The sequence below is a fragment of the Buceros rhinoceros genome, unplaced genomic scaffold (assembly GCF_000710305.1).
Source record: "Buceros rhinoceros silvestris isolate BGI_N320 unplaced genomic scaffold, ASM71030v1 scaffold8272, whole genome shotgun sequence".
NCBI lineage: Eukaryota > Metazoa > Chordata > Aves > Bucerotiformes > Bucerotidae > Buceros > Buceros rhinoceros.
In genome coordinates, this window is record NW_010400650.1 from 28807 (window position 1) to 39446 (window position 10640).

The window sequence follows — 10640 nt, forward strand, 5'->3', positions numbered from 1 at the left end:
TGTTTGTTACTGGGAATGACTCATCTGTAGAATTTAATGCCCCTCAACCTTTAAATCAGCTGTTGGGGAAAAGCAAAAAGTCACGTTTAAAAATAAGTTTGTTTCAAAACAAATAAAAGGCCAAGACCTTTCCATCTTGTCTTTTAAACATCTTTAGCCTGGATTGTTTTTCATGTTACCGTCCAGCTGATTGTATTCAGTCTCTGCCAAAAATTCGTTGCTGGATACTTGATTCCGTCTCTTGAGGGGGAACTCAAGTTCCCCCTCCCTCTCTTGAAAATATGATGTCAATATTTTTATATGAATATTGCTTCTATTTGTAATAGGCCAGTTGATAAAGCAGAGAGGAGTAAACAAGCATAGTTAAGAAACCTTAGATCATTACCATAGATGCATATGGACCTGAAAAAACTCCTTTGCTGGCAATTATAAACATTACAACTTAAGCGTTCTTACAAGCAGTTGGAGTGTGTTACCTATAGCTTATATGGCTTAATCTAGTATTATTTGTAAATGTAAATTTTAGATACATTTTAATCAACTGGTTAAAGTAACTGCTTACATACGTCTTTTTTCATAAATAACAGTCCTGGGATATGAGAAAAGTAGTTTAATGTTACTAGATTCAGCCCTGCAAATGTCTTGAGAGAGGTTTTTGTTGTTTTTTTTTTTTTTTTTTTTTTTTTTTTTTTTTTTTTTTTTTTTTTTTTTTACTGCCCTACATGCGCATCTTATGTAGCCAAAGGCAAGTTAGGCAGCTAATCAGGAGATGGACTTGCAGCCATGTTCATGGGGTCTGGTTCTTAGCACACTTAGTATTGCAGGCCATTAGCTTGGGAAATAAAACACTTAACAGTTCTTTTCCCTCCAGTATCCTATAAGTACACATTGCCTTTTCTTGTTACCCTTTGTTCATTGCCCTTTGGCCAATTTCTGGGCCTTATCACTTGTTCTGTTATACTTATTAAAAATACAGAATTCCTATTCTTTCATCTAGCAACTGCTAATGATACTACAAAATGGTTTATTTCCTGTTGTTATACCTTCGGATAGCAGCTGTTTTCTCTGTTAGATCTTAATAGCGCTCCAGTTCACATTTTATTTACATATATCAAGGAATCGTAATCTTCACTTCTGCGGTCTTGTAAAGTTTGCGATATTTTAACTGTAAGGCTTAATTTGACCTGTATGCGCACAAGTTATAAAGTATTATTTCTTCTCTAAAATTTTTTGTTTGTAAACCTATTCCAATTTTAAAGCGTCTCATGCCTTAACTTCTGAAGTGCTAATGAACATTTAGTAGTTTTACTGAGCTTGTGTACAGTCGATTGGGTTTTTCTTCCAAGCACTAAGACAGAAATTATTTCCTATTATCAAGAGCTCTTGGAGCATTGTTTTCAACCTTTCGGTCCACCAGAGAACTTTTTTTCTCGTTTAGAAATACCCAGACTTTTATTTGGCCAGAACAAGGGTGTTTCGTAAAATGCTTTGTTTTCTTGCCACAAAAACTCTAGGAAGCCCTGTTACGAGAGAAAGGCTGTCAAGTGGCTTTCCTCCTGCCTTTATCACTGATGTTCAATAACCATTCAAAACTTACAGGGTCAGGTAAGAGCTTTCTTAATAGAGCAGTGACATTATTTCTGGTTAGCCTCCGATATGTTATATTTGCTGAGAGCTCCAATGCATTTTTCATTTGGTTATGTTTTTTGTTTTGTTTTTGTTTTGTGGTTCTACCATCTTTTACAGAAGGGATTTTTTTTTTAGTTTAGTTCAACCAACTAAATCTGCTAATAGATCCACTGAGCAATTATTCAGAAGTGTTTGCTAATGTGTTTTGCTTTAGGAAAATATCCAGAATAATTGGATTGAGAATGCAGCATGCAAAGTATTTTTCCAATAGCAAAATTTGGAAAATCTCTTACGTGAATGGTGCTGTATGCTCATTGTTGCATATATGTGTGTGTTTTAAGCTACTACAGTTAAGTGAATACTTCAACACAACAAAATAAGTACTTGAAGACAGAAGAAGAGTGAGCAACTCTGCTTGGCGTAATCTTTAGAGCTTCAAAATTACACCTTGAACTGCTTGATTATTAAGCTTATTTCTTCTTTTTTAGCTCAATCTTTGAAGTATTGATCCTGCAAGGACTTGTGCATGTGATGAACGTTTAATGGAAGTGTTCAGGCAGCTGAAATTAGGAAGGTTCTTCAGTCCTTGCAGGATTCAAATCTCCGATTCCTTAATGTTTATGTTCTAAAAAAAATATTTTAAATTTTTCTGCTCTAATGCAAAGTATTTGTTTCTGAACATCCTTGAAGTTTTTGCTTGCGTTTCTTAATGCGATTAAGTGGACATTGGGAAAATGTAACTTTTATTGGCTGAGTCAGAGGAAAGGAAAAATACTATAATGAATGAGGAGAAATTAACAGCAAACTCTTAATGCGAGATCTCATATACTTTACCAGCAACAGAAACACCACCACATTCACCAACTTTGCTATGTTACTCTTCAGTAAAAAAAAAAAAAAAATTTAAATAGCTATTTACTGTGAGTTTTCCAATGGAATTAAATGAAAGTGTCTTGATTGTCTGGTGAAATGGTGTGAACTATCTTGCAACACCTTGAATGCTGTCAGTGTTTGGCTGTCAAGAACCTGATTTATTTTACATTAGCGCTTACGCAGACATGTTCATTTGCGCATGTTAGTTACAACATTGACGAGTATCGTAAGCTGTGTCTTCAGAAACTTTATCAAGAGGAAGCTTTTTTTTATAATCTCTTAATAAATTAACAGAACTGAGGAGCTGACTCAAAACTTGAGGCTTGTCTTCATGCTTACCTGTCTTCATTGCTTGTTTATAATGACGTGCATTTCTCTATATGTGTGTCTGTGTATATACCATTCACTGTGTACGTTCATATGTGTTTCTGCAGTAAATTTGTGAGTTCCTAGGAATGAGAACTCTCAACTGGGTCTTTGTTTTAGTGGGTCATACATGTACTTGCCTGGTTCTTGATTTATTTTTTTAATTATCTTTCTTATATACCATACAGTTGCCTCTAGAGAATGAGAAGCTAAAAATATCATGAATAAAAAAATTATTAGTAACATCTGTCATACATAAGCTGTTCTGAAGTCAAATATGTTCATAAAGTCATAGTCTCTAGGAAGTTAATGTTTATAACTACTGCTGTGAATCATCTGGTTTACTGCAAAGAAAAATGCAACCTATCTTATTTAAATGTTTTACTGTAAATCACTTCTGCTACCTGAACAGAATCTGTCATGATACAAGGCTTTTTAAGCCTTGTGAGATTAAAATATTAAAATATCTAATTTTGTTTTGGGTTTGCATTGTAGGTGTTGACTTTTGCCTATAAGCATGCATTGGTAAATAAAATGTATGGGAGAGGTCTCAAGTTTGCCACAAAACTTGCAGAAGAGAAGCCATCAAAGGACAACTTGAAAAACTGCATTCAGGTAAGGCGTATTTGGTAAAGCAGTGGGCTATATTAGGACTGATAAGCTTTTAAAAGTAAGATATAAGTCTCTCTGAACTTTTGGTACCTTTCACTTTGTAGAACTCACTAAACTCAACATTTTTACTTTATTCAGGCTTTTGTGGCTTGGCCTCCATTTTTAATAGTGATTTCTTCTTTATTTTTCTAGAATAGCAAATTTGTGAGCAACTGTTATTTTTTGCAACTTACTTTAGGGCACAAAGAGAGACAACTTAACTAAAGATCTTCTGCATATTTAAAATCCCATTCTGTTGCTGTTTAACCACTGCTATTTTCATCAATCACAATTATTGATAGCAGAATACAGGTGGAGAACTAATGGGAATTATTGTAACTCCTGGGACAAATTTTTTGCGCATTGAGTTGTAAGGCTGTAGGTCATATGGAATGTCTGGTTTTTTCCCATTTCAGGGCTAAACAATTCAAAGATCACCAGTTCTCCAATCCGTTATTTTTCTGATAATAGACATTTTTAGTAAGATATTGGTGTCAATGCACTGTTTGTTGAAAGGGTTTAGATTTTAAAAAGAATAAAACCCTAGAGCTTCTTACGTTTTTTTCAATGTTTGCTTTTTTCTTCAGCTAATGAAGTTGCTTGGATGGACTCATTGTGCAACTTTCACTGAAAATTGGCTTCCTGTCATGTATCCACCTGATTATTGTGTATTCTAGAAACCCAACAATTGTAAACTTCAAGTGATTTTTCTATGGGACAGGATATTGAAAGATAAGTTTGGCTTTTTACTGGAACGCATGTTTTCATTACTGAATGCTGATTATTGAATTGTGTGTATTTATCAGTAAAGGCACTTGGGTACAGCTTAATACCTAACTCCTATCGTCAGGGAGTTTCCTTATTGTGCATCCCATTGCTGGCAATGGATGTGCCAGAACTGCCACACCAAGGATTTGGAATTAGGCTGGAAAGGCTTATTACTGCATGCATGTTAGGTTCTTAACTGTTAATTTTAATTGTAAACCTGTAAAAGCTCTGTATTTTTTACAGTAAACTGAATTTTAACATGTTTGGTCTTAATTTCAGTTGTATGAAGGCCTTAAAGCTACTTCAGGAGTGGCTAAAATCTTATTTATTAGACTAAAGTAATGGGACATCATTACCTGTATTGTTTGCAAGAGTTTACATTTAATTTTTTTAAGAAAATTTCAACCTCTCAAATGGTTACGATGTGTAACTCGGAATTGCTGATGCATAGGTGCTCTTGTAAATTTTTGTTTTGGAGTGATTTCAGGCAAACTCAAATCCATGCAAAGTTCAGTATCAGGACAGGCTGATACATGTATAAAAGTGCCAGACAGTTAAATCCTGATCAGGTATTGTAAAGCTATACATATATGTTTAATACTGTTAAAAATGTAAAACTTGGCAGAATAAATGTGCAAAGTTGAAGATCAAGAAACACCATGTGCACTCTGATACTTTAAAAGATTATTTTATAATTAATAAAAACAAATCATGAAGCTAAAAATTGTATTGGTTTCTGAAAGAGTACATGAATGAAACTTGCTGAAAGACACCTTAAAAACAACAGAAGTTCAGTGCAGCCCAGAAGATCAATGCTTTCTGTTAAAGCCTTTTTACTAACTATTGCTGCTATCATTGTTCCTTCAGTAGAGTGAAATTGCTCTGTTTGAACAGGTCGTCTGTATCAACCAGAGACAAATTGCTGTATCATTTGTCCGGTGAGTTTTTTCATAGCTTGTAATGCAAAAGTCAAATACAACTGCAACTTTACAAACATAAACACACTGAAGGTGCACAGTAATGCTGCAAAACATGCCAAACTGTAAGGTGCTGCCACTAAATCAAAATTGGTAATATTTTTCTCTTTAATTCTCTCTTACTGTGGCTTTAAACAGCTTGACATTTGCTTCAGGAAATTCTGCTAGAATGGTTGTGTTAAACATATTGCAAAGTTTTTCCAAAAATTCATAGTCTGTGCTGAATCTGAATTTATTTGCCCATAGTAAAACTGTTCCTGGCTTACAGAAATACTCCATTGTTGCTAGCAGGGGGTCCAAAGCTGTATGATGGTATACAACATCAGTTGCTAGTATGAAATCGTAATGGTAAGTTGATACAGGAAAGTCTTCACTGAGGCCTTCTCCCCATACCAGTTTTCTCACTTCTGGTTTGTGCGTATTCATGTTTCGTGTATTTCTTGAAATATTGTATGAGAGATTTTCAAGAACTTCAGGCAGATCAGTAGCTGTAACGTAAGCTCCTAAAGAAAACATGAATGTATAGGTACATAGTTAAGCGTATATATATAAAAACTTTATCTACATAACTTCCCCAGCTTCTCCCTAACCCCTAGCTAGGGTAGTTAATTTATTAACAAAACAATATTTTACAGTAATTTTCATTTAAAAAAACCCCCAAAACAGTGGCAAAGCTTACTTCAGCTGTTGCTTCATTGCCTTAAAGTGATGGTGGCAGGTCTAGAATAACTTTCACATGAAATCCAATAGGAAATGCAAATTTACTAACCTAAGATACAAGCCACAATGGAAACCAAGCCTGTTCCAGCACCAATTTCCAAAACTTTTTTGTCTTTGAGGTTGAATTGTTCTTGGTTTGATTCCAGATATTGAGATAAAGCCAGTGCCTAAAATGGTTAACACACATCAGTAAGAGGGTAGCAGGTAAGTTGCATGAAAATTCATTAGATGTTTTTATACAGAGTGGGTTGTTTGGGTTTTTTTATACAGTGAAGAACACTGAAGGCTGTAACATAATGTAATATGGAAAGAATTGTGTCCTGTTTTTTATATTAAAAAAAATTAAACAGCTTATTTTTAGTTTAGGTTTATGGGATATGGATTTGCTACATACTTCTCTACACTGTGAGTCCTCTGACAGCTCAAGGTGGGCAATGTTTAGATGTGAACCATACAGTCAGAACAGCAAACGAGGTTTATCAATATGTAAAAAGTAAGGGTCTGGTTTATTATGATAAATATTACGGTTTATTATCACTATCATAAAGTAGATTCAGGATTCAGGAGAGATTTTTTTTAAACTGATTTTTTGGTTTTTTTAAAGGAAGTATTAAAAATGTATTATTTACCAACTCAACACTTGTCTGTTGATAACAGTATAAACTTTTAAAAACAAGTACAACAGCACTGTATGGCAGTATTGCTTCTCAGACCTTCGTGAGGACCTTATCAATCCAATATAAATAAATCAGCTATTTATGACAGGTGCCAAAGAAATTAACTTGCCCCTCTTGCTTCTCTTTAGAGTTATGTTACTGTTACTGTTTTAACTCTTGTGCTTTTTATAATGCAACACTGGCTACTTGCTCTGAGAAAGCTGACAGCTAATGAATCACCAGGCCAATTCATGCAGCCTCTTGATTTCCTTGGAAGGTTTTACCATCTGCATTCTGACACCTGATTAATGTGAGAACTGATGAACTGACATTTCAAAATAAGATACTGTTTCACCCACCCATATGCTTTTTATTTCTCTATTGTTTTGAAATGTCTGCCATTTTCTGTGAGCTTTTTCAATAAATGTGGATCTGAAAAAATTTGAAATTGTAATTTTCATGTCTTTATCAGTTGACCCTCTCTTCCCTCAAAGGCAATTTTCTCAGTCCACATAAAATTCTTGTTTTAAGAGCAGGAGAAGCAAAGAACTGTTTGCAAGTATGGTTTTCTATACTGCAGTGAAACTGTTCCAGCCTGTTCCTTAAAAGAAGCATATTTAATTGCTTTAACCTTCTACACTTAATCTCACAATTTTATTTTTCAGCCCTCTTTTTCACAGAATCTCAGAATCATTTTGGTTGAAAGAGACCTTTAAGATCATCTAGTCCAACCATTCACCCTGCACTGCTGGGTCATTGCTAAACCGTGTCCCTCAAACAACACGTCTACATGTCTTTTAAATACCTCCAGGGATGGGGACTTCCTTTGGCAGCCTCTTCTAGTGCTTCACAGCCCTCTCTGTAAAGAAATTTTTGCTAATATCCAACCTAAACCTTCCCTGGCTCAACTTCTTACTTGGGAGAAGAGATGACCCCAACCTCTGTTCAGGTAGTTGTAGGAGTGATAAGGTCTCCCCTGAGCCTCCTTTTCTCCAGGCTAATCAACACTTACAGGACTTGTGCTCTTGACCCTTTGCCAGTGCTGTGGCCCTACTCTGGACATGACCAGCACTTCAATGCCCTTCTTGTAGTGAGGGGCCCAAAACTGGACATAGTAGTCGAAGTGCGGGGACAATGGCTTCCCTACTCCTGCTGGCTACACTACTGCTGATACAAGCCAGGATGGTGCTGGCCTTCTTGGCCACCTTGGCACACTGCTGGCTCAGATTCAGCCAGCCGTTGACCAACATTCCCTGGTCCTTTCCCTAACACACTGCCTATCCTGATGGGCCTGTCCCATCGGAAGACTCTACAGCCATTCAATGCAGCACTTCAGTTGTGTGTATTGTCCCACCATGTTGCAGCAATTACAACTGCTGGACGCTTCTTCCCAAGCTCCCTTAATTTTTTTGTTTCAGTGTCTGCCTCCAATTTACAAGTACTTAGGTGCCACAGTTCTCGCATGAACTGGCAAATTAGCATACAGCAGAGCTTTGTGCTCAAGTATTTCACGACTTCGTTCTGCCTAGGGAAACCTCCGCTGTCAGAAGTGTCATCTGTGAAAGCTTCCTTAACATGCACGTGCCGCTCTCAAGGTTTTCTCCTCTGTTATGCCAGCTTTCTGGGTGCTGTTTCATGTACTTACCCCCGGCCATACCACAGCTCCAAGGTATTCTATGGACTCCTGAATGATGATCCGGTGGCCAGCATAGGTGTAGTGTTCTTTATCAAAGTAGGGTGAGACTCTAGGAACCCAGTTCTCTAGTATTTTAAGAGTTACTGGTGCACCTGTGAGAGAAAAGGTGAAACTTGTGTTCCTATATGCAACTTGATAACAGTAAAACCTTCTTGACAAAAATAGTGCATAGGCGCATGGATTAGAAAAGCTGTCAGGCCATTGGCCTTGAGACTAGTTGCTGTCCAGAAGCGGACAGTCTGGCTGGCTGGGAGGGAGAGGAGCAATGATCATTCATTTCCTGCCATTGAGTGCTTGAATGGGCAATTTACAGATAGAAATAAGCCTTTTAGAAAAATCTACTAATTTGAATGTACAACTTTGCTAATACAGCTTTCAGGACCAAGCTAGCTTGTATTTTGGCCTATGCTGCAAAAAAACCTGAGATCTTTTTAGTGCCTATTTTTTAACCATTCTTCCACAAAAGGAGAGTTGTAAGATACTCTGTAAGCGTATGTTGACAGATATGCTGCTGTTCAATGAGTCAGTACTGCAGCTGCACTAGCATGTCTCATCATAGCGAATAGGCTTGTAGGTGAGATTTTTCAGGAGAGCTCTGAACTGCTCTCTCTGATCTCACTGAAAACAAGGACACTGTTCTGAATGTCCGTACTGTTGTTGGAAGCCTGTTAGCGGGATACGCATAGATGATACAAAAAAAGAGAAAAGCTTTGCTCTGGCTTGCATGGATTTTAATTGATGCCTGCCTGGAATCCTTGGTGGGTGTTTGAACAGTTTGACCTGTTGAAATTTGTAATACCACTGCTTCAGCAGTGCCAGACCAATTAATGCATATTCTAATTGTATCTCTGATTGTAATTGAGAAATAATTCTTAGATGTCCAAATAAAATCCAGAGACCTCTTAAAAGTACATCTTACTTACAGATAGCGGGTTTTTTTGTAGATTTGGTCTGACAATAAATACAAACAAAAGGGGAAATGGTAAAAATAAAAAAAAATCAAAAGGAAAAGTGATGTGGTGACATTTACTGTTAGCAGACTGGCAGTATGAAATGCTAGCACACCAGGCAATTGCAGTATTTAAATTGGATTAAACCTGAGTAGGATTCTGCACTCTTGGAGCTGCAAGTGCAGTTTTCAGAGTCATACTGCTCTTCACAGGTTTCTTCTTCCTCAGTTTGGCAGTCCATTACTCTTTGAATTTTGTTGGGGAACAGTGGCTGCTGTGCAGAGATCATGGCAAAAGAGCTGAAATGGAAGGGGAAAAATAACACTGTAAAAGCTCTCTCGTATAGTCTCTCAAATAACATCGCAGGCACCCTTTTTGTATGAACTATGACTGGAAGAAGACAGCGAGCGGGCTTTGGTTTTGGGAATTTTTCGATGACAGGGTGAAGGGACAGGAAGCCATGATGAGAGATGACTCCACTGGAAATTGCTGCAAGCACTTCTTGGTAATGCTATCAGAGCTTTTCTTTTATCATGTTTATTGTATTATTTTATCGCTTGTGCAAAGTTTTAGCATTACATCACTGAAGTGATGCCACTAATCAGTCTGACAATTAAGCTACTTACATGGTACTCCTATCAGTGGATGGAACTGCTGAGAAAGATGAACAGTCTTTTGACATCTATGACTTTTTATCTGTGTAATTTACCGTTTCCCAGAGAACCCAGGACTTGTTATTGCTTTAATAAACTGGTTAATTTGCTACAACCAGTGCTCTTGATTTTGTCTCTTATACGCAGTTGCTGCCTTTGCCTTTTCCTTCAGCACAGCTACTGGAATTACCCTGAAACGTGGTCAACTGCAGAGTATGGAGTTTGTGGTCAGAAGGTAATTGTAGTGGAAGTTTCAATCCATGAGCTTTTTTTTGAGAACTCTCCGTGTGTTATGAATGACTGTGCATCTTCAGTGTACAGGGCAGCACCCAAAGTAAGAAGGAACTGCTTGATACCAGCTAACAAACAGTGAAAGCAGGAGTAGGACTGGATCTAAATTTGCCTGGAGACAAATACGCCAGTGGAACTTTTTCTTTGGTGACAGCACCTATGTACATGCATATCCATGTGTGTGCGCGTGGATATGCATACACACATATGTATGTACACACATGTGTATAAAGAGAAAAATGGTTTATAACTTGCTCTGGACAAGTTCACCTTTCCCATGTATCATGATGTCTGGAACGTGTTGCATTTTTATCCATGATCGACTTTATTCTGCTTGTTCTTGAGAATGCATGTTTGTTTGCTTTCTCCAGCCACATGCACTGCAGAGATATATATATATATATATATAT

General features: G+C 37.0%; 2 protein-coding genes across 2 annotated transcripts in view; one reads left to right on the forward strand and one right to left on the reverse strand.

The window, feature by feature from the left end:
• Window positions 1–4544, forward strand: part of TPP2 (tripeptidyl peptidase II) — a gene marked incomplete at its 5' end in the record, with an annotated part of 32628 nt that extends 28084 nt beyond the window's left edge. The window contains 2 exons of the mRNA XM_010131954.1: window positions 3364–3483; window positions 4107–4544. Of these exons, the coding sequence (XP_010130256.1) occupies window positions 3364–3483; window positions 4107–4196 (210 nt within the window). The remainder of the gene's footprint in view (window positions 1–3363; window positions 3484–4106) is intronic.
• Window positions 4545–5372: 828 nt separating this feature from the next.
• LOC104489751 (protein-lysine methyltransferase METTL21C-like) lies at window positions 5373–9575 on the reverse strand. Its single transcript, XM_010131953.1, has 4 exons — window positions 9434–9575; window positions 8286–8428; window positions 6034–6151; window positions 5373–5767 (listed from the first exon to the last, which is right to left on the reverse strand). The coding sequence occupies exons 1-4, from the start codon at window positions 9573–9575 to the stop codon at window positions 5373–5375; spliced, it is 798 nt and encodes a 265-aa protein (XP_010130255.1).
• Window positions 9576–10640: the final 1065 nt, after the last annotated feature.

What these genes read in the sequence shown, in the direction of transcription:
- LOC104489751 (XM_010131953.1), bottom strand. Translation starts at nt 9,575, where the DNA reads ATGATCTCTGCACAGCAGCCACTGTTCCCCAACAAAATTCAAAGAGTA. An exon ending in GAGTGCAGAATCCTACTCAG is followed by an intron (nt 8,429 to 9,433) that starts GTTTAATCCAAT and finishes TTTCTCTCACAG; the next exon opens with GTGCACCAGTAACTCTTAAA. An exon ending in GAGCTGTGGTATGGCCGGGG is followed by an intron (nt 6,152 to 8,285) that starts GTAAGTACATGA and finishes TAACCATTTTAG; the next exon opens with GCACTGGCTTTATCTCAATA.